The sequence below is a fragment of the Plecotus auritus genome (genome assembly GCF_963455305.1).
Source record: "Plecotus auritus genome assembly, chromosome: 6".
Classification (NCBI taxonomy): Eukaryota; Metazoa; Chordata; class Mammalia; order Chiroptera; family Vespertilionidae; genus Plecotus; species Plecotus auritus.
In genome coordinates, this window is record NC_137773.1 from 133,271,066 (window position 1) to 133,297,665 (window position 26,600).

The window sequence follows — 26,600 nt, forward strand, 5'->3', positions numbered from 1 at the left end:
CTTCTCCTATCTCCAGCAGCAGTGGGCTCGAGCTGCCCACAGCAGCTTCCTCAGCAGCACGAGGACAGGCCCAGCTCTCCACAGCCCCAAGTCTCTGGAGCAGCAGCCATTCTGCACCTAGCAGGAGTGTCAGCAAACCAGGGAGGTCAGCCAGAACTGCATACTGAACTGCTGCAGGGCGACTGACTGCTAAAATAGATATAGATGTAAATAGGAAAACAAAACAAGCCTTCTAACATAGATCCCAAATGTCCAGCCTATAATTGAAAACACTTGTGATAGCAAGAACCAGAAAAATCACAATGTGAATGAGAAAAGACAACTAATGCCAACACCAAGATGAATCAGATATTAGTTTTCTGACAAAAAAATGTATAGCAATTATTATAAAATTGATTGAACAAGTAATTACAAATTCCCTTGAAAGAAATTGGAAATCCTCACTGGAAGGATTCCACAGGGTGGGAATGACAGAAGACAGAATCACTGGACTAAGGACAGATCAATGGAACTTACTCAAGCTGAGCAACAGAGGGAACATGGACTGGAAAATAAATGAACAGAGCTCAAGGACCTGTGGGACAATAGCAAAATACCTAACATATCGTCAGAGTTCCAGAAGGAGAGGAGAAAGAATAAAGGGCTGAAAAGTATTTGAAGAAGTAATAGCTGTAAACTTCCAAAATTGGCAAGCAATATAAACCTACAGGTTCAAAAAGAGGAGTGAATCCCAGCTAGGATAAACCCAAAGAAATCTATGCCAAGACACATCATAATCAAACCTCTAAAAACAAAAAACTGAAATAAAAATCTGAAAGCAGCTAAAGAGAAACTACTCAATATTTATAGGAGAATGAATACCAATTCAAATAGCAGTGGATTTTTCATCTGAAACCATTGAGGCCAGAACGATTTGGCACATTTTTCAAATGCAGAAAGAAAAAAATCATCAGCCACAACTCTCTAGCTGGTGAAACTATCCCTCAGGAGTTAAGAGGAAATAAAGACATTTTCAGGCAAAGGGAAACCAAGAGTATTTGTCACAAGGACATCTGTCCTGAAAGGAGGACTAAAAAAAGTTCTCTAAGCAGAAAGGAAATTCTAACAGAAGAAGAATTAGAACTCCAGAAAGGAAAAAAGAACAGTGGAATGGAAAAAAATATATGGATAAATATAATATATTGTATCCTTATTCTTGTAAGTTTTGTAAATCATAGTTGATGGTTGAAGCAAAAATCATAACAGTTTGTTTTGTGGTGCTCAGTGTATGTAGAGGAAATAATGGGCAATTGTATGGAAAAGGGGGAAAGGTATGAAGGTCTTAAAGGAAGTTCAACTTCAATACTCCATTTGGATTGCTAAGATATTTATAGCAGTAGGTTGTGACATGTCACATATGTAAACTCTATTGCACACAGCAATTGCTAAAAAAAATGTAAAACTCAATAAATAAATGAAGAGGAAATCCTAAAAATATTTCAAGTAACCCTTAGGAATGTAAGAGAAATGGAGGAGTGAACAACAGAGGAAATAAACAGAAAAAAATAATAAAATAGCAGACTTAAGCCCCGACACATCAATGGTCAAAATATAACAATTAAAATACATACATTGTCAGAGTGGACTTTTTAAAGCACATGACACAGCTATATGAGGTCTATAAGAAGTTCACTTCAAACACACTGATATAGGTTGGAAGTAAAAAGAATAAAAAAATATGTCATGTTTACACTAATTTAAAAAAGGAGGAATGGCTAAGTTAATATCAGATAAGGTAGACTTCATAGCAAAGAAAATTACTAGAGACAATGGGTGACATTATGACATAATAAAAGAAGCAATCCACCAGGATGACATAGCAATCCTAAATGTGTATGGAGCAAACAAAATAGCTTCAAAATATATGAGATAAAAATTGATAGAACTGAAAGGAGAAATAGACAAAAAATTATAGTTTGGGACTTCACCACCCCAAAATCAGTAATTGATAAACTAATTACAGAAAATTAGCAAAGATACAGAAGAACTGAACTCTTACCAACTAACAAGAGCTAATTGACATTTACAGAACACTCCACCCAACAATTGCAGACTACATTTTTTTCAAGTTCACATGTAACATTTACCAAGATAGATCATACTCTGGGTTGTAAAACAAACCTCAACATATTTAGAAGAATTGAATCCCTAGAATATGTTATATGACCATAATGGAATCAAACTAGAAAGCAATAATAGAAAGACATAAGAATCTAGAAATAATTCATGGTTCAAAGAAACTAAATACATAATCCATGTTTTGAATATGGAGTTTCACAGGAAAAATATACATGTAACTGAGTGGAAATGAAAATACAATATCAAAATTTTGGGGATGCAGCTATAGCAGTGTTGACAGGAAAGTTTATAGCATCAAATTCTTAGAAAAGAGGAAAGATCACAAATGAATAATCAAAGTTCTTACCTCAATAAACAAGGAAGAAAAAAGGAAGAAAAAGAATCTAAAGCAAGTAAATGACAAAAATAGAGCAGAAATACATAAAATTAAAAACATAAATAATAGAGAAACTCAATAAGATTAAAAACTGCTGTTTTGGAGGAAAAAATCAGCAAAATTGATAAACCAGTAGCAACACTGACAAAGATAAAAGAAAATATAAATCCCCAATATCAGAAATTAAATAGGAGATATTATGATTCCGTAGTCATTGACAAGTAGGAGTATATTACAGACAACTTTATACTCATACATTTGACAGCTTATTAGAAATGGCCTAATTTCTCAGCAATCCAGAAATCACACTATCAAAACTCAAAAAAGATGAAATAAAGAACCTGAATAGTTTTATACCCATTAAATGAATTGAATGTTTAATTTAAAGATTCATGAAAAAGCAACTTCTAGGCCTAGATAGCTTCACTGGAGATCATTGCCAAACAGAATTAACACTAATTTTACTCAGTCTTATACTGAAAAGGGAAGAGGGAATATTTTCCAGCTAATTTTTGAGGCCAGGATATCTTCTATACTAACAATAGAAAAAGACAATACAAAACAACAACCCACAATCTAAAAGTATTGACCACTATCTCTCATGAACTGAGATGCAAAAATTCTCAACAAAATATTAGAAATCAAAAGCAAACATCTATTAAAATAATAATATATACTATGATAAAGTGAGATTTATCCCAGGTATGCAAGGCTGGTTCAACATTCAAAAGTCAATAATTATAATCCAACATATGAACAGGTTAAAGAAAAATATAAGGTCATATTAATTAACATAGAAAAAGCATTTTACAAAATTCAACACCTATTCATGATAAAAACTCTTAGCAAGTTAGGAATAGAGGAAGACCACGTCAACTTGATAAAGAATATCTGCAAAAAAACTTATACCTAATATCTATCACTCATCGTTAAGACTAAATATGTTTCCCCTAAGTTTAGGACAAAGGCAAGGATATCTACTCTCATCACTTTTATGCAACATGCACTCCAAAGTTTTCTCCTTTTTTGCAGATGACATGATTGTCTACATAGAAAATCCCATGGTATAATTGAAAAGGAAAAACAGAAAAACCCTCCACAATGAATAAATGAGTTCATTAAATTCTCAGGATACAAGATCACTTAAAAAAATTAATTCCATTTCTACAATGACTATGTAGAGGCTAAAATTAAAAATATAATACCATTCATTATAACGCCAAAGTACCAAAGCATGTACAGCATCTTTATTCTGAGATTTACAAAATATTAATGAAAGAAATCAGAAAAGACTTAAGCAAATTGAAATGTACTGTAATCATGGTTTGGAAGACTCAACGTAGTAAAGGTGTCAACTCTCAAAAAATTGACTAGGTTTAATGAAGTTCCAATAAAAAATTTGACAAAGGTTTTTATTTACATAGACAAGCTTATTATAATTTTGGGGGGGAAAAGCACAAGCCCAAGTTTAACTAAAACAATCTTTTTAAAAAAGAGAGAGAGAATAAGATGGTATGTATCACTATACTCGTATTAACCTTTACTATATATCTACCATAAGCAAGACAGTGTGGTATTGTTAGAGAGAGAGAAACATGGATCAATAGAAAAAGTGGAGAATTCAGGAGCACACCCATGCAAATATGCCTAATTGATTATTTTGTGTATTGGCCTAAACTTCATACCTAATGAAAATGAACTCAAAGTAGATCATGGACTTAAATGTAAAACAGAAAACTATACACTTATTAGAAAAAATATAGGATAAAATCTTCAGAATCTAGGGCTTGATAACGATTTCATAGAATTGACATAAAAAGCATGATCCACAAAGCAAAGGATGACAAACTGGACTTTCTGTGCTGTGAAATATCCTGTTAAAAGGATAAAAGACAAGCTACAGTCTGGGAAATAATACAGAAAATAATTGTAAGTCTTATATCTGACAAGGAATTGGTATCTGGAATATATAAAGATCTGTCAAAAATCAGCAGTAAAAACATCCAATGAAAATGCACAAAAGACACGAGCAAATTTACTGAAGAGCATCTACAGATGGCAACTAATCTTATGAAGAGATGCTCACAATCACTTGTCATTAGAGAAATGCAAAGAAAACTACAGTGATATGTAGAATTACTAACATAAAAAATAGTGACAACACTAGAAGGTGGTGAGAATGTAGGGAGACCAGCACATTAACACGTAGTGGGCGAGAATGTAAAATGGTGTGGCCACTCTGGAGAAGTTTGGCAGTTTCTTATACAACTAAAATTGCTCAGTTCCCACATGACCTGGCAGTGGCTCTCTGGCATTATCCCAGAAAAATGAAGACTTGCATTCATAGAAAAAACTTCTACGTGAATGTTCATAGTAGCTGATTTGTAATAGCCACAACTCGAAACAACAGTATGCTTTAATAGGTGAATCGTTCAACAAGCTGGTATATCCATATCATGGAATATTACTTAGCAATGAAGAGGACCAAGTTATTTGTAAACATAACAACTTGGATGGATCTCCAGAGAATCGTGCTGAGTGAAAAAAAGCCAGTCCCACAGGTCATTTATGTAACATTTGTGGAATAACAACATTATAGAAATGGAGAACAGAGTCATGGTTGCCAGGGATTAGGGATGGGGCAGAGGCAGGAGATGAGTGGGTGCAGTTAAAAAAAGGCAGCACAGGGCATCTGTGTGGTGATGGGATTGTTCTGTACCTTGGCTTTGCTGGTTCTACACCTGAGATACAACTGTGTAGAACCAAATGCAGACCAGAGAGATGGATGTGGTGATGGCTACACAACATGAAGGTATTTAATGTTACTGAAGTGTATGTTAAAAATGGTTAAAATGGTGAATTTTGTTATGTGTTTTTTACCACAATTTTTTAAAAAAGGAAATAGGAAGGTATTTCAGAAGCATTGAGAGATTAGTAGGTCTACATATTTGTGCTTACCAAGCAACCTATTTTTTTTTTAAATTTCCAATCTGTCATGTAACTATATGTGGTCCTACTGCGTATGATCACTGTGTATGATCACTGTGTGGTTCTGGCCATATGTGACACATGTGTTCAAAAACATCTGGTCTATATATTGCTCAAAGTGAGAAGTCCATCCCCCATGATCTTGAATATTGGAGTGATATTCAGATACTCTCCGTGTCTATAGTAGTTTTCTTATCACAGTCTGGTAACAAAGGGTCGCATGAACCACATTTGGCCAAATGTCTGAATCAAAGCTTAGATGTGTAGCCTTGTGAGAGCTTCATAGAGAGATAGTTCAGAATACTGTATTTTTCTATGTATAAGATGCTCTTTTTTTTTTTTCTAAAATCATTAGACTGAAAATCGGGGGGTGTCTTATACATGGAAGTCAGCCAAGGAGGGAGCTTCATGGGTGTGTAGCTGCCCATACCTTGTCAAACAGACTTCCTCCAATTACGAGCCTTATTGTTACTGACATCAGCTAATGCCGTAATTGGAGGTGGAGGCGGAGAGTGCACAGATGCAATAGGGACTGGAGTGTTTTGAGCCCATAAAGATGTCAAAAAATAAAAAGATAAATACCGGTAAGCGATTGTCTTACTCTGCAAAATTCAAACTGAATGTAATCAGCTATGCAGAAGAGCATGGAAATAGAGCTGCAAAGAGACAATTTGGACCTCCTCCCACTGTGTGATCAGACAGTGGAGAAAACAGGAAGAACATCTCCCTAAGATGTAAAAAAAGAAGGCCTTAAGAGGAAAACAAGCAAAATATTTAAAATATTGATTTCTTAATTTTGGGTTGGAAAAGTGGAGGTTGTCTTATACACGGAAAAATACGTTAATTCCTCCTGGGTGGTGTAGTTTGTGGGTTCAGGAACTAACACTGGGGCACTGCCCTGCTGTTGTGGATATGGGTCTTTTTTTTGGCTATCTATACTCTCATTTTCCCCCTGAGCTTATGAAGGGGCTCTCATGCTGGACTTGAAAATGGCAACACATGGTTTCTCAGATTCCTTTGCAGGTGGGCTCTGTGCCTTACCTTCATTCTGTTCCTTAGGTGTATCTGCCCCAGAGTCGCTGGGAGGTTGGGAGTGTGAGGGACTCTCTGCTGCAGTGATTGCAAGGTCTGGGCCATGGGCTGCATGACTGCAGGGCCCGTGGTGGTGTCCAGTGGTCAGTGACAGCTGGGTTTGTGCTCAGTTTCTGGTATTCAGCAGCTGAGACAACAGTGTCTACATTAGCATTTGCAGCAAAACTTTGGGCATTGTTCTGGGCTTTTTCCCCTCACCCTGGCTTCTTAGCCTCCTGTTTACTATGTTCAAGGCAGATGTAGGAAAGTATAAAGAAGAACAGTGAATTCATTAGTCACACCATTACCAAAAAGTAACATTTTAGTGAATTTCTTTTATATATGTATTTTTTTCTATGTAAAAACTTTTTTTAACAAACATGTTATTTTACATTCTGCTTCCTCCCTCCCCCTTTGCATTCTATTTCCATTTAGTGGCATTTGTATGCAAATGTGATTTTAAGTATTTGCATAATGTCTTAAATGTACCAACAATCTGTAATTGTTAGTAACTTGGACAATTTAATTTTTTTAAAAATATATTTTATTGATTTTTTACAGAGAGGAAGGGAGAGGGATAGAGAGTTAGAAACATCGATGAGAGAGAAACATCCATCAGCCGCCTCCTGCACACCCCCCACTGGGGATGTGCCAGCAACCAAGGTACATGCCCTTGACTGGAATCGAACCGGGGACCCTTCAGTCCACAGGCAGACGCTCTATCCACTGAGCTAAACTGGTTAGGGCGACAATTTAATTTTAAGTAGGCATCTGTTATTTATATAATTATTTATTATTTACTTTTGTATATAATGTTATTTTTATATACAAATATCAACTAAAGATAATCCATAATCTCACCAGTCAGATAATCTCAGTTGGCATTAAAAATTAAAACCCACATGGTTAGAAAATTCAAGCCGAAAACTGTAGAGGTGCACAAAAATGAAATGAGAAACAGAAACTCCCTTCTACCTTCTGCACCCTAGATCCTTTTCCCCAAAGTTAAGCACTGTAAAGTTTCTTATGTCCTCCCCCCCGAATATGTTTTAATTTCAATAGCTACATAACTGTGTACTTAAAGATTTATTAATTTTTTTTACACAGAGACTGTATTTTCTACACTGTTCTGCACCGTGTGCTTCTCTATTAAGATCATTCTTGGAGTCTTTGTGCATCATTGCTTATAGTGGTGTGTCCCTTGCTCTACAAATTCCATATCTGTTACTCAGTCTGGCTTGCGATAACATAGGCTCTTCTGTTGGTTCTTAGGTGTGAGATAAATAGATATGTCAGTTGTATGTCCCAGGTCTCACCAGCCCACATTTCTTCAACTCTTACCTCCCACCTGCATACCGGGAGGACCTCTAATCCTCAACCTTCTTTGTTTTTCTGGTAATTTTGGGGAGGTTCCAGGGTTCCCACAGAGGCTCACAGCCAGACTCCATTAGCCTGTGTTTCCAGTGCTCAAAGCCCCTTGAAATCTCATCCTACTACTGCCCCAGGGCTGATGTCCTGAGAGAAGGTCCTCTCCACCCCGTCCGGGGCACTGTCTTCCAGGTTGGACAAGATGTGTGTAATCGATTTGCTCAGAACCACCATGGATTTGCACATCCATGTTTACACAAATGTATCTGTGTGGGGGGGTGTGTACTCCAAACAATAACATGCACTGTGGGAAGAATCAGGCCGCTCGGTTGCTGGCTTCTTCTATATAACAATCATCAGTTTGTCATGTAACTGTCCATATTCTTGCTCACCCAGATATTTGCTTATGGTGTATAACTCTGAGCACTTGTCTGGAATGGAGGAAACCTCTGTTTTGACTGCAGATGATGATGCCTTTTTTCCTGTTTTTCATGGAGGGACAGTGAATTCTCACAGTGGTGGCTGGATAGGAACACATTGCATTTTGATGAAGGAGAAGCTTAATTATTTGATCTATAACCTGAGTTTCCATGATATGTGTCTCAAGGCAGAAAACATGTCTTACTAAAGATACATTGGCAAATGGAAAAAAAAAAAAGAAGAAAAGTAGGAAAGAAGGGAGAAAGGAATATAGGAAGGAGGGAAGGGAGAATGGAAGGAGACAAAGTCCATTTCTGCTCTACCACTACCCTTGTAACCATTGAAAAAGTTCGCCAAGTCTCACCCTGCAGGTTGAGGGTCAGCAGCATCACTGTCTTTGTTTTCAGAACTATTTTAAGGCTGCTACTGCTGCCACCTCCGCTGTCACCCTCCCCGCCTCCTTATTGCTGCTACGATGGTTATTATGGGTAGTGCCATTCCAGATTCATGCTAAATGGATCAAGTAATCCAAAAATTTGTTTGAGTCACACATTGTGAAACATGCCTTTGGAATGATTTCCTGAGAAAGCCTGGGTGAAGAATAAAAATATTTTGAATGGACTTATCTTAGAGTTGTACTGCTATTTTTCCTTGTCATTTTAAAACCCTTAATACGAACAAATTGTTTGTACAGTGGAGCTTTTTTTTTTTAATCCTTAGATAAGAAATACGTGGTTTGAAAGCAGAGAATAAAAGCATGAATGATAATGTTCCAAATGCCCGCTGCAAGGTCCTGGCTGCCGCTCCCGGGCAGGCGTTATAGTCGGCTATTCGGCGTGTTTATTTCAGGCTGCAGATAGTGGATGAAAGTGCCTGGTAGATTGCCAGCACATGACTTAGTTGCCAAATGGAGTGTTTAGTACTTGTTACATTTGATTTATATCACAAGTTCTTCCCATTAACAGTCTACTGGTGATAACCTACTTGGCTTTTCATGTGGTTTCTTTGAAACAGCCACTTGACAACATTTGGCATATCACAAGGTTTAATACTGAATACAGGAGTGAGTGAATGACTACATGGGTTCTGCTATACACTGATACGCTGCTGGTGCAGACTGGGTACCCATTCTGTTCACTGAGTGAATAAATCCTATATGTGTGTTTCTCTGATTCGCTGTACCATGGTGAGGTCTCTGGATGAGAGACTTAAAGGGCTGGTGGAGGGGATAGAAACAGATAGAAATAATAGTGCTTACATGTCTGGAGGGTTTGCATTTGTATGGAGGTTGGTATTCTGCTCATCTGTATCACCCGTTAAATGCAAGCTTGAATTATGTGGGAGAAGGAAGGCCTCATCCAAACAGCATTCATTCTAAGTCAGAGTGTAACCTCGTAATGCTGTCAATTCCCGTGATCTCAAATCTATATTTTTAAACAAGTTCACTTCAGGATTCTTGGCCCTGGATGTGTAATAACCCATGCATTAAATATGGTGATCTTTATTTTCAGATTGAAAACCTGCAAGAACAACTTAGGGATAAAGACAAGCAACTGACCAATCTGAAGGACAGAGTGAAGTCCTTGCAGACAGATTCCAGTAATACCGACACTGCCCTGGCGACACTCGAGGAGGCCTTGTCAGAGAAGGTGAGCTTGGACTAAACAGGGGGTATCAGGATTCAGGGAAACATGGTTGGGAGGAGATGTTGCAAATTCATTTAAATCTACCCTCTTTTCTACATGCACTCACACTGCCCCCAGGCCCAGCTGGGCCGCCCACTGCCCTGCTAGCCCTCTTCAGTAGGCTCGGCTCACTGAAGCCAAGGGTGTCTTTTGGAAATGCAAACCTGAGCACCTCACCTTTGGTCCTGCTTGTCCTTGTTCTTGGATGATAAAAAGTAAAACCCTTAACCTGGTCCATAGGGTCCATCCCTGCATCTGATCTGGCTCCTATCTGTCTTACTCCACTTTCTCTTTCCCTCTCCCTTTCCCTTTCTCCCTTGTATTATCCCCCACTTCCTTCCTCCTTTTCTTTCTTCCTTCTTTCTGTCCTTTCCAGCATCACCCCCTATCTCTCTTCCCTTTTTCCCCTGTGTGCTAGTTATACTGGCCTTCTCGATTTTCAAGTGTACCATGGTCCCTCCTGCCTCAGACCTTTTGCACATGCTGTCACTGATCCTATCATGTTCTTTACTCTCTGCAGACTTGATTCCTTTTCTTCTGAGAGCTCAGTTTCCTGAGAAGCTATATCACATAGTAGTTAAGAATGTGGACATTGGAGTCAGACTGCCTGGCTTCAAATCCTAGGTGTGCCATTTATACTTTGGGCAAGTTACTTCACGTTTCACTTCCTCAGTTTCTTTCTCCGTTCTTGTTTAGAACGATAGGTATAATAAATTACAGCTGTTGTTATTATTTTACTACTTACTTTCTCAGGGAAGTGTCATTGGTAAAATCCTTCACTGTGTTCTCATGAATAGTATGAACTTCCCAGAGCTCATGCCACAATCTTAATTGTGCTTTTATCTATGCCTATGTGATTAATCGGTCTTCTCTGCTAGACTCCAAGCCCAAGAAGTGCACCCCTATTTGGGTGTTATTTATGTGTGGTTAACTCGCCTTCCTCCTGCCTAGTATAATAATACATGCACGAGGGAGTGCTCAGTGGAGTTGGATTGAGTGAGACCCCACCAGATAACAGGCATTGCTGTGGGCAATGGAGTTGCTGCAGAGAATATGGGTGAAAATCCTGGCTGTCATGGATGTTAGATTCTAATGAGGGTGAAGGAGAGACAGACAATCAATAAGTAAATACATGGGATTGCAGAGGTCAAGTAACTCTCTCTCTCAGGGCCTCAAATTTCCCATTTGTGGGATGGGAAAATTGGATTAAATGGCCCCTGGTTCTGTAAACCAATGTATCTTCTTTGACTTCTACTTCAGAATTACCAGGAGGTGCATGTTGAAAATCTAAGTTATTAGGCACCACCTATGCTGACTGAATTGGAATTCAAGTAGGGCCTGGGAGTCTGTACTTTAGCCAGCGCACAGGTCATCTTTATGTTCACTAGTCTGAGAGCCACTGATCTATGTTAGAAATACAGGGGCTGAAAAATATAGTCATATTCTATGGCTAGCTAGCTTTGATGTTTCTTATTAAAATGATAAGATTATAACTTTAGGTTAAGTTATAAGATAGAAGATTTTATTTGAAGACTTTTAAGAAGAGTAAATATAATGGTTTTTCAGGGAAAGATATTCTTCTATTTTTAGCTTTGAGATTGTATTGCCAAAGCTCTCTGCAGTAGTTTTGTTTGTAAAATCTGAACGAGGGAAGGCTGGTTCAAAACTATTAGTGATTATGTCTCCCTTTTGCAGTTTTTGAGCGATAGAATGTCAGTCTACTTGTTTTCTTTCTCCAAATTTCTTTCTCCAAATTTATAGAAGTAAACATATACCATATAATTTTCCATGTCGTGAATTCTTGGCAGGATTTTATCATTTTTTTTCCCGGCCCTATTAAGATTTGATTTATTCTAGTTTAAATCCCAAAGAATTCCCAAATCTGAAACTACTCCCTTCCTTAAGCACTTCCTTTGAGGCCGAGGGGATGACTGGGAAGGAAGCTGAGGTCTGTGGGAGTCTGGCCCCTCAAACTGCTTCCACTACCTGATAATAGCACCAAGAGGGGCTACCTTCTTCTGTGTCTGCTAGTACTGTGTTTTCAAAATGCACGTCTAAATGAGCTGATCGCTAAGTTCCAGTCCCTTTGGGGACCTGCCTGGACTGTAATTGTTCTGTTTGCTGGGCCTCAGTCTCAGGCACATGAGAGCTGAATTGCACCATAGATGAGGAGTTGAGAGCTTAGATGTCTCAGAGGGCCTGGCAGGGAACAAAAATGAGGGAAGTGGGTTTGGTGTGATGCAGTAGGGACTATTGGTAACTGTGGTGAGCTGGAGAGTCCTTGACCTGTCTCATAACATTCACGTTCAGGTTTTTAAAAATTACAATGCTCAAGCCAAACCAAATAGCTTTGTGGGCCAGCTTTGACCTTTGAGATGTTAGCTTGCAAGCCTTATTTGCATCGACTCTTTTGCCTTTCACAGTAATGAAGAATAAAAGCAAACAGAGAGATTTATTTAGAGGGAATTTTCAAATGGTGCCACAACCACAATGCTAGCATATTTGAAAAGCACAGACAAAAACACTGATTAGGAAATGGTAAGGTCTTCTATCATGGGGCAAAGAATAGTAGATTTAAGTATTTATCCCAATGGGTATCAAACTTAGGTGTGCATACAAATAATGCTATCACTTAGGAGCTTCTTTAAAAAATAGTTTTCAGGGTTCCATTCCCTGGCGATTCTGATTTAATTGCTCTGCTGTGGGGCCAGGAACTGGTGATTTTTAACAAGCATGCCCAGTGATTCGGATGCACATGGTCAGTGACCACACTTTGAGAAACACTAAATCTATGTTCTTCCATTGTAAGATGGGCAGAGGGCTCAGTGTGGGAAAATGACTTGACCCAGAAATTAAAAATTTGGTGCATGTGCAGCATCATTGGCCATTTCTGAGCCCTGGGCAGACATCATTAATCAACCGTGGCACAAGCTAACTCCTGAGCCAGCACTCCAGGAAGTCCTTTAGGTTCTCGGCTGGCCCATGGTTGGGACTTTGTTGCCTACCCCATGTTAGGATCCTTATGCCACTCAGCTCACAGGTGATGGAATAGGACTTAATCTCAACCATTCTGATATTTGTGCTTTTAACATCACCATGTCCTTAATGGACTTTCTCTCATAAGTTCTAATTTTATCCACACAGAATTGAATAGATCCTCTGGAACGCGGACACAGTGCAAAAAATAAAACGATGAATTAAACATTATAGAGTCATAAGAACATTGAATTATTCGCTGTCTTTTGGCCATTGAATGAAACCTGGTAGGCATTATTCACCATTCCACTTGGATTATTACATCCCAGGGAGTGTGTGGTTCCTTTTCATTTCCAGGAACTTACTCAAATATTCGGAGTGTGAAAAAAATAATGCCACTTAGCAAGTTAAGATTGAGTATGACTTAGTCCGAGGATTGACACACAGAAGCTCAGCAGACAGAACCCCTGGTGTTTGTAAAGTGGTCTCCCAAGCCTTGCTGTGGCCACATGGTAGATAAGCAGCGGAGAAAAGCAGATAGCAGGGCCGGAGGCCACTGCAGTTCAGTTCCACCCAGTGATAAAGCACAAATAAATGAGACCACGCAGAGCCAGAGGAGCGCACCAGGAACACTTGCCAATGCAAATAAGACTAAAACAAGAACACATTGTTGGAATTTCTACAAGTTAGCTGTTAATCAAGTAGATCATGGCATATTAGGGCTTTTTAACACATGTTTTTGACATCTGGCCCTGTGCGGCTGACAGTTAAATTAGTTTTGTGATTGACGGAGAAATATTTTGGAGTATTGAATCATCAATAACACTTAAAAACGTTATACTGCTTGTTGATTTTTTTTGTCATCAATGCCCAGTCAATAGTACAAGTGCTTAGAGCAAATCAACCTGCTCTCCAAATGACTCAGACACCTTCCGGATGTTAACACACATACTTCGTTTTATTTCCCTTCCTTTGAAGACAAGATGATCCCTCATTTGAGTCCTTATTTCTTCCATCAGCCTTTTAAATTGCCTGGTTTATGCCAGACAGTTTGCCCAGCCCTTTGGATGTGAGCACTGCCCTTTGAGAAGCTGGCCCGGGAGGATGGGCATGCTGGAAGCCACGCGAAGGGTGCTGAGTGGGAATAAATGCCACATGAGAAGGCCAGAGTGATTCTTGGGAAAGTTTCCAAATAGTGAGGTGACACCATCAGTTTGGGGCTTTAAAAATGTCACTCCAACAGCCATGCGGTGGACGTGATGAGATGGAGAGGGCCTGGTGGCCAGGTGACCGGCTCGAAGGCTTTTGCATTAAGTGTAGGCAAAAGGCAGCAAGGGCTCGGTTGCTGAAATTGTTAAAAGCCCTTTAGAGACTCCCCATACACTGAGGACATTTCCTTCTTTTGTAGATCACATAATCATCCACTTACCAGTGTCACAGACAGAGTAAAATAAGACTGTAATTGGAATCAAGAAGAAACAAATATAGGCTTTTAATGACTCATTTTTTTCTATTTCCACCCCCACTATTGTAATAATATACTTCATTTTAAAGTATTTTTAAATAATTGTAAAACAATAATGGTAGTTTTTTTCCCCGCTTGAAAGCATTAGATACATAAATTATTGTCATTGAGGTAGAACAGTTGCTTCCCTGGGGGATCTTAAATCATAGACTCAGTGTTCCAACTAACTTCCCTCTGCATTAAACACCAGTCTACATTGTCTTATGCATCAGGAATTGTCTTGTACTATGTACTTACAAGAATATAAAAGATAATATCAGGATATTTAAGTGTCATTGCCACACCAATATTTAAAAATATATATTTTTATTGATTTCAGAGAGGAAGGGAGAGGGAGAGAGAGATAGAAACATCAATGATGAGAGAGAATCATTGATCGGCTGCCTCCTGCATGCCCCCTACTGGGGATCAAGCCCACAACCTGGGCATGTGCCCTTGACCTGAATGGAACCTGGAACCCTTCAGTCTCCAGGCTGCCGCTCTATCCACTGAGACAAACCAGCCAGGGCCACACCAATATTTTTTAATGATGCTTTCAAAAAGGAAGTTCAGATATGTGTTGAGTAATTTGAAACAAATTTTAGAAATCTAACTCAAACTTTTCTCAAGTGGAACTTTCCTTAAAAGAAAAAAGTTTCTTATTTTGATATCAGTAAAGTTGCTCAGTTTGGGAGACGTTGTCTGCCAGAGTAGTATTTTTTAAAAATATGTTTTATTGATTTTAGAGAGAGAGAGGAAGGGAGAGGGAGAGAGGGAAACATCTTTTGGCTACCTCCTGTATGCCCCCTACCGACAATTAAGCCTGCAACCTGGGCATGTAACCTGACCGGGAATCAAACCAGCGACCACTTGGTGCACAGGATGATGCTCATCCAACTGATCCAAACCTGTCGGGCCAGCATAGTATTTTTTTTTCTTTGAGCTTCTTTTTTAAAAAATATATATTTTCATTGATTTCAGAGAGGAAGTGAGAGGGAGAGAGAGAGAGAAAAAAACATCAATAATGAGAGAGAATCATCCATCAGCTGCCTCCTGCATGCCCACCACTGGGGATCGAGCCTACAACCCGGGCATGTGCCCTGACCAGGAATCAAACCATGACCTCCTGATTCATAGGGCGACGCTCAACCACTGAGCCATGCTGGCCAGGCATTCTCTGAGTTTCTTTTTTTTTTTTTATAGTTAAATTTATTGGGGTGACATTGGTTAATAGGATCATTTAGGTTTTTTTTTCCTTTTTTTATTGTTTGAAGTATTACAAATAGTAGTACATATGTCCCTTTTTTTTCCTCCATTGATCTCCCCCCTGGCCTCCCCTACCCCCCAGTACATGCCTTTACCTGCCCCCCCCCCCCAGTGTCTTGTATCCATTGGTTATGCTTATATGCATGCATACAAGTCCCTCGGTTGATCTCTTACAGCCCACCCCACCCCCAACCTCCCCTGCCTTCCCGCTGTAGTTTGACAGTCTGTTCAGTGCTTCTTTGCCTCTGTATCTATTTTCCCCCCATTTCTTTCCTTTAAAAAATCTTGCCTCTGCAGAATAGAAATAAACATATAATAACAAAAAATGTTTGAGTCACTGTTTCAATATCAAACAGTTCCTTATGTGTACATGTCAGCAATGATATCTGGATGGTGGGCACATGGTGGCAATGCAGGTCCGACCCTCTCTGGTTTGGTCCTAGGCAACCTGCTGCGATGCACAGCTGCTGACTGCTAGCGTGGCAAGGCGTCATCAGCGTCTTCCATCTCTGGACTGTTTCTCCTCTTGTCTTCGTGGTTGGAGCAGACCTGTCAATTCCTCTCTGTTACAGGAATCCACATGGTCTTGGAGTTGTTTTCTGAAATTTTATTTCAGTATGAAAGTCATGGGAAGACAGGTCCTCAGATCTCCTTGGATGGCTCCATGCATATGTTGTTGTCAGTCTGTTTTCATGGGCTTAGCTAAGACTAAGAGATCCCTGGATGTCAGCCTGGGCCTTCTGTTTGTGAGCTGAGCCACCTTGGATGAGTCAGTTGACCTTTCTGTGCCTGGGTTTCCTCATTTCTGCACTATTTCTAGTAGCCGTGGTTCAGACCTCGCTGTTGTGCTGAGGACTAAGTAAGCAGGCAGGTTATAGTACCTAACACATAGTAAGCTCTCAGTAAAGGAAAGCTGCGATGTCAACTTTGCTCAAATTTAAGTGTTTTGGAGTCTCTACTGATTGCCAATAAACCACTGAAAAAATCTGAAAGTAAATGAACATCTCTAAGACACATTGGACAATCACGTATATAATCAGCTAATTCTTAATTTTGTTTCAAGTTTTCACTTGAGTCAGTCTGAAGTCCTGCCCCACTTCAATCCACTTTCTGGTCAGAGAAGAGTCTTCAGAAACCAAGGAAAGTTCTCTGCCGTCAGATGGAAAAGCCAGCAGAGAGGGTGGGGCCAGCAAGGCTTTGGCAGGTCTGGAGTCTTGGTGCCTGAACCTTTCTCTGCTGGAATTGCTCTTGACATTTTCCAAGCACCATCATGAACCAAAACAGCCTCAGAGTTTGAACATCAATATCCCTTGTGACTCTATGATGCTAACTTTCATCCACAAGTCAAAAGCTGTATTGATCGTTGGTTATGCCTCTCTTCACACACCCAGTTTTTAATCTTGTGTATTGATTCTTGTAGAGAATTTCTTACATTTATTGCCTCATTTCTTTTGGTAGCAGGTCTTGCCATATTATACTGATGGGATTTCACTTTTTTTTTTTTTTTTTTTTTTTTTACAATTGCCTCCCAGGAAAGAATTATTGAGCGCTTGAAAGAACAGCGGGAAAGAGATGATCGGGAAAGACTAGAAGAGATAGAATCTTTCCGAAAAGAGAACAAAGACCTGAAAGAGAAGGTCAATGCTTTGCAAGCTGAGCTGACTGAGAAAGAGGTGAGTCTGGAGAAACAAACAAACCGTGTTGATAGTCCTCATAAACCCCAATTCATGGCAGCCTCAAGAGACTAAAGACTAAGTTTGAGGGCCTCTGTGAAGGCTTGGGGAACATCGTTACCCTTCTTTGTAAAGCTTTCTGAATTCAAAGGAAAATATATACTGTAACTCTCTTCATTGGTGATGCTCAATGCAGACCTTCTCTGCTAGCTGCATGTGGTGTAGCTCCTTGAAATTCTTCTTGATGCCTTAGCCTAGATGTCACTGTCCCAAGATTTTTTTGTTTGAGAGAACAACAAAAACATCAATAATAATAGTAACAGCTTCGTTTTATTGAAGGCCTTTTGTGAACTTATCCTGGGGCTGGGTGATTTACATTTATCTGTGCCTCTCAAATGGATCACTCAATCCCCAGGGTAAAAGATATGGTACCAGGCTAGACACAAAGGTATAAGTTAAATGTGGCTGCTCTTCTGGGATATCATTTTCACATGGTGGTAAATAATTTAAAATAATATTTTTATGTTGGAGCAAACATGGAAGCAGAAAACAGATCTCACCTGCATTTTTATAGTAAAACAATATACTTTAAAGAAATTTCTTGTTGGGGGTTATGGAGAGGATGCTTTGGGCTATAACCCAATACTCTTCAGTTCACTTAGGGGTGCTTTGGGGAAGAGGTTTGAGAAGCAGCAATGCGCATTATTCAATCTCCAAAACTCTGAGACATGTGCCAGTATTCATGGTCCCTTCACCCTCTCCTGCAGGGCTGTTCCAGACCTTTAGCTCTGCTGGGCTCCATCACTGCAGAGTTGCCCATTTCCCAGCTGCAAACTGTTACCTCAACCAATGGGTTCTGATAATTCTGTATGAATCAAAGCACAGTCTAAATTTTTAATCCAAGAAGGGAAGAATGGATGAATAATAGGAGTTTGGAAGAAACTCAGAAGCAAAATTTATGCTTCCTAAAATTTAAACTGAAAATTTAAGTTTTTGGAGAGGAGATTACGGTTTGTATATGAAAATAAAGAACGTAAATCCTCGTCCTACTCTATTTCTTGATCATCCAGCCTGGGAATCTATAACTACTGTAGTTGATATGTGATGGAAGCACAGAGCTTTGCAGCATTCTTCGCCGATGGCAAGTGTTCATTGGTTTGCACCTTGAAATACATGCGCGCGCGCGCGCACACACACACACACACACACACACACACACACACACCCCTATTTGAAACGAGATCTTGATGACATGGCGGAACATAAGTTTTAAATGAAAATAATTTTGTAAACAGTGCCTACTCTGTATGAATTTCAGACAGGCATTTCAGCAAATATTTATTGTTCCTGTATAATAATGTGCCTGCCACCGGGCTGGGAGAGTCAGTCAAGCTTGCACCAGAGAAACAGAACTGTATTAAGAAATTTAACCATATTAAGCAATGTGTTGCAAAGAATTGGTTTACATACTTAGGGGGGCTGGCTCATTTTAAAATGTAGAGGCAAGTCCCTAATTCATCAGGAAGGGCAGACTGGAGACCCTCAGAGGGTAGGTGATGCTGCAGTCCACTGGTGGAATTCCTTCTGTCTCAGGGAAGCATCAGTTTTGCTCTTCAGACCTTTCAACATTTAGGATCAGGCCCACCCAGGTGATGGAGAATAATATCCTTTACTTAGTGTCAGCTGACTGTAGATGTTAGTCACATCTACAAAATCCCTTCACAGCAACACCCAGATTAGTGTCTGATTGAAGAACTGGGGACGACAGTCTAGCCAAGTTGACATGCAAAGCTGTTACACCCAACAGTTTAAAAGTTATCTGGAAAACAACATGTAATTGTTGTCAGCAGGGAGCTTATAATTGAGATGGGATGGTAACAATCTTCACCAGGGCAGGATGTGTAGAGTATAAGGTTCTTTATTATTTCTGGTGGAGTGATATGATAAAGAGTATTTCTATTTGAGTTGGAGACCTGGGTTTGAAACCTGCATCTCCCTTTCAAAGCCTGGTGACACTGGAAAAGACACATAGCTCATGTGAGCTTCAGTTTCCGGACCTGAAGAATAAGAATGGCTAACCTGCCCCTCAGAAGGTTACTAGGAGCTGGGCTGCTGGCTGGGTAATGGTGGTAGTATTTTCATCAACAAGGTGTTGATGCCAGTGCCTGGGAAGCAGCCCAGAATTAACGTATCAACATCATTTACTGAGAGAGCATTGAGTGCTTAGTGTCTACCTATGTATTGCAAAGGGGTGTTTAGGAAATGCACACTGTCTGATTTGGGTGAAACGTGAACATCTTAGTCACGTAGTTAGATGTTGCTAATGATTTCATATTTAGTGATGGACATTGCCCTCCCAGCCAGCCAGTAATGTTACGTCCTGTGAGATAATATATATATATATATATATATATATATATATATATATATATATATATATATGCAACTACTTCTTTCTTTAGTTTTTTAGAATTTAGACTGTACAGGGAAGCCCTTGGTTTCTGGGTGTGAATGATGAATGGAACAATTTAGGTGACCCCGTGTCTGAGTTGGAGAGATTCATTCTATCTGGTAACTCTGGATTTACAGAGGACTGGAACAGAAAGTCTACTCTACATTTTCAAATAACTGTATCTTCAATTGCACAGAAGATGTTTGAAAATCCATTGGCCATTTGTCTGTTAAAGAAATAGAATTTTATCACAACTTAATAAGGTGTTTCTTTTATACGTGGTTGTCCCTGAGAGGGAGGGTGGAAAAGCACTAAAGTACGTATTTTCTTTCCTATTTGTCTTAGAGTCTGCATGACCTGACAGCAATAAATGTAAATGGAGGTTCAGGGTGTCTGTTTTGCCATGACATGTAAAGACCACCTCGGGACTTACATCATTAGCAAGACTTGGAGACGTGAAACATGCATTTACTGACCACACCATTCGGTCACATTTGATTCTGTTGCAATTAGATCCTGCTCGGTTCTGTAAGCTGGCCAACTTTAATTTCCTGGCCAGAGCAGACTATTGTTACGTTAGTAAGACTATATTTACTCCTTCTGCCTAATGCACACTTTATTGCTATGTATAGAATCAATGTATTTAAATAGAAGGCATCGCTGGTAGAAATGGCAGTGTTTTCCTTCCTTACTGGTGTTCTTTTTCTTGCAGTCTAGTTTAATTGACCTCAAGGAGCATGCATCTTCATTAGCCTCAGCAGGGCTGAAAAGGGACTCGAAATTAAAATCTCTAGAAATAGCCATCGAACAAAAGAAAGAAGAATGTAGCAAATTGGAAGCACAGTTAAAAAAGGTAAGTGAGGCCGAAGAAAAAAACATGTTCATTTTGCAATGAATTTATAAAATGGGAAAGGAAAAGAAACAAACCCCTTATCTTTCGCTGTCTGCTGATAAAAGAATTAAACACTCTTAACTTTATTCCTAAGAAGTCTGCATCAAATCTGTCTGTGAACCTGAAAAATTATCTTAGGTTTCCTGTCTGAAAAAAAAAATGAAAAATACATGAAAATAGTAGTGGAAGTAAAAACAAAATATAAAAGCCAGCCATTACTCTCTGGGCAAATCTCAACTACCAAAAGAGATAAATGGAAATATTTGCAACCACCAAAGAATCCAGGGGCCCGGTTATACTTTGATAAACTTTTACTACTTTTAGAAATAGGTCACTTTTTCTTTTGGAACTTTGCAAAGTTTACCTGACAACATTAAATTTGTAGAAGTTCACCAAAATAGTCAAGTCCCTGGACTATCTGTGGGATGACTATTTCTATTTGACCTAAACTGGCCCTGCTTTCTGAGGAAGCTTGTTTTATGTGAGGCTTTGGGAAAGAATGCAGGGTCTTTATATTGCAGCGTTCACATGTTTTCCCTGGGCTGGACATTTCTGTGGAGCACATTCCCAGTCATGCATCGTGCCTTTGACTCTTTCCCTGTGTTGTTTGGTGCGTCTGCATTCATTGTTCACAAACTCATAACATTATGAGTTTAAGCATTTTGTTTCCCTTTGACAACATATAGACTTACTCAAAGGAGATGAGAAGAATCTTAAAAAAATGAAACAAAGCATATAAAAATTTGACTATGTATAATTCACAGCGCATTGGATGGGGATTTATTTGCTGAAGTTATGAAACTATGATATGGATGATAGGGATGTGAAAGCATTATATATCTGTGGAGAAATTATTCTGGATATCTTAAAATTTAATAGACTATTTTGTATGATGCAATATGTAACTGAAATGTGATTGATTACACAATGTTCACTTTACCATGGAATTTTAGGAAATTGTCATGAGAAATTTCTTACTAATAAAAAGTCTCCTTACCAATATAGAAAAGATAAATATACAGATCAAATCCCCTTGTAACAAAACAGCAAGAAAATCTCTATATTGCAAAATCTGTTTCCCAATCTACTCAGCATCTCACTTTTTTTTTTCCAAGCAATTTCCAGTTAAGCAGAAATCTTGAACAATAAATAGAAGAATTTAAATTGCCCATTTGAGGGTGTTTAAGTGGAGATTGACTTGGCTATTCATGCAGTGGGTGTAAATATACATTCTTGACACATATATACATGTGTTCTGTAATATGTTATACATGCACATGCATACCAAGAAATGTACTTTTTATTTACCGAGCTGTTTTGTGATCATAAAGCAGGCTCTAAGATAACTCTGTGAAAGAGGGGATGTCATTGGCTCTCTTTGATGGTCCTTCATGTTATCTCACCTTCATCAACTCTGAGGAGCCATTATGGAGATGAGGGCACGCCATACATTATTTCTGCAGATTATTTCTCTAGACCCCCTCCCATTTAGTGTAAGTCATCTATGAGATTTGAAATCCTCTAGTAATGAATTAAAAGGGAGAGGTTCACATATTGATGCTTATGATTTCCATGTATATATGACTTGACTAGTTTAATAAATCAGCATCTATGCAATTCAATTTTGTTTCTTTCAACATAGCTATGGTTAGACTTTTTGAGCATGTGGTTTCCTTTAACACACAGGAAGACGCCATATACTGAAATTCACAAATCAAGTTCTGTAAACATTTTAGCATTATTCCTGACAATATTTTAATATTCTGCCACATCACTAGAATTAAAGTAGCAAATATGGTTGTCTTGCTCTAAAGGACTTACTTTATTTATGAAACTATAACTTATTTCTAAGTATATAAATAATCCTTGCTTATAGTATCTCCTAAATGCATAGTATAGTGAGATTAAATAAGTTAATTATAATTTAAATATTTTCATACATAATCTGCAGATGCTATTTTGTTATTTTTGGCTCTCTGGCATCAACTAAATTCAAATGTTTAAAATACTTTTTCTAGTAGTCTTTAATTTCTGCTAATAAATAGTTCCGTAAAAACCTCAAGTACCCATCACCTTAAAAAAGAATTGAGATCTACATGAAATATTTGAAAATATAAGCCAACAGTATGTGAATATACATATAAACACATCATTTACTCATGGAAAAATAAGCAGCTATAAAAGCTTAAGGAGTGTCTGGGCCTCCCTTTAAATAAAAGGGTATGTGACTTGTGAATAAAATATAAAGGGTTACTAAATGAAAGCTGAAAACATAATAGTTTTATTATGTCATAAATAAACCATGAATTCCCAATGGAATTTTGCTCACGATTTGTGAGTGTCCAGGTATTTTTGCCATAAAAATCTACACAATGTAGATGTGTTTAGCTGAACAGAAACTTTGTCTGCCAGTGACAATGGAATCCAAATGGTGATTTAAATTTGTTTTTTTTTGTCTTATAAACAATTCTTGAAATTAGTAAAGTGAATGATTATATAAAAGTTTGTGGAAAACATTCCACATACATAGTTGCTTTTAACCCTTTACTGTACTGTGTTAATTAAATACTTTGTGATGAAAAATGGTTACAGGCAGAAAAGGAACTATTTCTTACACATTCCATCCCAGGTCTTAAAAACAATGCAATCAAATGTTCTCATGTGAGGAAATCTCTACTGATAGGCTGATAAAATGGTACTAACCAAGTAATGCATAACTACTAGTTATGTGTGTGCTTTATAAACTAGTGCATTCATTTATCTTAAATAGACACCTAGGAATGGAGAAGAACTGGTAAGGGACACATGGATTGATTTGTCTTTCAAAAGAGTAATTGGTGTTCGATATGTGGAAGCAAATTTACCTTAGATGACTAGAAATCAATTGAGAAGCAATAGCAATATGAAATGTTATTATTTGCACTTTTTGTTAATTTCTGAGGAGGGTATTTTTTTAACCATGGTAAAGTTATCATTTACTTTATTAAAGTTGAAGAAACAAAAAAATTCAGGCTCTTCAAAGGCACATGTCTTAGTGTAAAGCAAAGTAAAAATTTCCTACAGTATTTTACCTTCTGCACCTTGCTGTTGGTCCCCAAGTTAATGATGCAGGTATTTGAGAAATAGAACTTGACAGTACTATTTAAAATAATGTCTTGTACACGTAAGTCTGCAAACATTGACCACTCTACACAACATAGACAGGAGAGCACTGCAAATTCTTAAACACTTGGATTATAGTAGGATAGTCACTGAAAATGATATTTTTTATTAATTACAAACTAACAGTAGAAGTTGGTAATGAACAATGGGTAATGCTGTATTTTGGTTCCCTCCATTCTTCCTGCTGACTGAAATTTTTACTTCTCCCATTTACTCTTAATCCTGTAAAGTCTTGCTTACTGATATTTTGCTATTGCTAACCTGCTGTTTGCTGATCTATGTTTTTCTAAAGTTAGACTGAATAGAAAATTCAGGCTTGTGTTAATATAAAAGAAGAGCTATAAATTCAATGATAAGATTTAATTAATCTTTTATTATTACCATCTTTGAAGTTCAGGTAATAAATTGCAAGCTTGGCCAAAAGTACTTCTCCTGATTCATTGCTAGAGGCCAGCACTTCATGTATCATCAAAAGTGGACAGCTTTCTTTATTTCATGGGTTATTTAACTTGAGAAAGGGAAAGTAACACAAACCTTAAATTTCTTATTCCAGCTATTCTTTTCTAGGAGCCAAAGTCAACATTTCTATTTCCCCAGAGCCTCTCACTTTCACTGTGGAATGTTTAGAAACTGAAATTTCTTCTTTTTTAACGACCAGTTTGTCTGTGCAAATGCACTGAATTTGTTGAGCTAATGCTGTTTTTCTGGATCTTTCCTTCTTTCCCTGTCTGTGCTTCAATGCCTCCCCAACTTTGCAATGTAGCAAGCTGAGCAGTTGTTCAATCAGATGTACAACCCAGTAAGTCATTTCTGAAAGTTCCTGCTGTAACATATCAAAGCATGAGGATCCATTGATCACATGTCACAGTGTGCCATTCTGGGGAGGTTTGGAAAATATTTATGAGTCTCTTCCCATTTCCGTTTTGTCAGAAGAAATGACCTGTGCATAGTCCACTGCCATTTCTTTTGAGTGTGAAATTTAAAAACTAAGAATTCAGGGAAATGTTGCCAGCTTTGGTATTACCTTCTTCAAGCCAAGGCTATAGAAAAGCAGAGGTCAGCTGCAGATCTAGGTTCAAGGAATTCTTTCTTAGATCCTTAAATGCATACTCATGTAGCAAACAAGTCAATGTGTGCTACATTCAAACGATAGAAGTTAAAATAGGTTTAGATCTAAACATAGGGCTATGCTCTTTGAGATTGGCAAATGCCTAACATTATTGTGGGTTTTGTAAGAGTTAAAAACGTGTCATTTGTCTGAGGACAAACTAAAACATAGCCTCCTAATAACAGCAGATAGTAATAGTTCTGATTATGGCTTAATGGTACAAAAACAGGTGACTAGTAAAAATATGTGTAAAATGGTCAAGATGCCATCACTGATTTCTTTTATCCTAATGACAGGGATGCATTTATGTGAAGCAGTTTGTTTCTTTAACGTAGTTTAAAGAAGGGCTTTTCTTGCTTTGTCAGCTCAAGTTGCTTACTGGGAGACATATTACCTGAAGGTGACCAGACTTTGTCATTTGGCAGATGTGATCTGTGCCATCACGCATTCCAATGGCCTCCTATTTATAAATGCCCATCACAAGGAAAAGGGGTGGGATGGATAAAGGGAACACCTCAGCCCACCACGCTTTGTTAAGCCGCTGCTCCAGAAACCAAGACATGACACCCAGGATGCTGGGTGTCTTTAATCAGATTCAGGCTCCACCCTCCACTCTTTTATTTTTGCAAACTGAATTCCTCATGCCCTGTTGGGGCATCTTTATTAACCTCTTTGCCCAAATACAACTTTTAGCGGAGCAGCAAAAAACATCCACATTTCCGTCCCTAAACATTTGAATGGAAGTTTTAATATGCAGGCTCAAGACAGGGTGGAGGTGAGGAAAGACAAATAAAACTGGAATATCTTGAAGCCTGAAAACTGACCCTGGGAAAAATGAGTGTTTTCTTTAGATCATTTAAAAGTTATACAAAGGAATCCCACAGAAATTGTGCCATTCGACTAGTTAAGGATAGTAAGAAAACCTAAGTATGTCACATTTTGGGGGTGTACTAGAAACATGGGGAGGGCTTTGTCTCTGTAGGAGCCCAGATTTAACAGGAGCAGGGTAAGAGTTCACCATCCCCTGGTGGGGTAGGTTGGGCCAAAGAAATAGCTCTGTGGACTTTTAGACCATTTCCAGAAATGTTGATGACGTGGCACTTACTGGACTTTGCCTTTCTTTCACCCCAGTGATGGGTCCCCAGGATGCAAAAGTGAACTTTTAAGTCCTTTAGGTGACTAATTCAAAAGTCATTGACTGACTTTTCTCTCCCCGAGTTAATTAAGCTCACCCATTGTTTTGGCATCCTGGGAATATAGCCAGGCTTTCATTATTTTAACTCCCTGTCTGCACATATTGTCAGGGTCCAATTCCTTTTTGGACTGATAGGGATGCTGCAGCATGATGAATTTCCTATCCTTAATAGTCTTTTAAAAAATGACTGTTTTTCTGGTTATAAAAATAATATATGGTCACAGTGGAGAATTTGCAAAAGTATGGAAGGACATAGGAGAAAAATAAAAATAACAAGACATCTCACTACACACAGATAATCACTAGGAACATTTGATTTGTTCCCAACCCAGACATCTTTTCAATG

The 26,600-nt window shown here is 38.4% G+C and overlaps 1 protein-coding gene across 12 annotated transcripts in view; it reads left to right on the forward strand.

Moving 5' to 3' along the window:
- ERC2 (ELKS/RAB6-interacting/CAST family member 2) overlaps positions 1 to 26,600 on the forward strand; it is a 909,167-nt gene that overhangs the window by 408,307 nt on the left and 474,260 nt on the right. For 9 of the 12 annotated variants that reach the window (XR_013960983.1, XR_013960984.1, XM_080676097.1 and 6 more), the window contains 4 exons: positions 9,853 to 9,990; positions 17,305 to 17,445; positions 20,610 to 20,750; positions 24,715 to 24,750. Coding sequence is in view for 10 of the 12 variants with exons in the window: in XM_080676097.1 (XP_080532223.1) it covers positions 9,853 to 9,990; positions 17,305 to 17,445; positions 20,610 to 20,750; positions 24,715 to 24,750 (456 nt within the window). In the remaining 2 variants the exon portion in view is untranslated. The remainder of the gene's footprint in view (positions 1 to 9,852; positions 9,991 to 17,304; positions 17,446 to 20,609; positions 20,751 to 24,714; positions 24,751 to 26,600) is intronic. The other 3 variants (XM_080676099.1, XM_080676103.1, XM_080676098.1) reach the window with 1 other exon arrangement.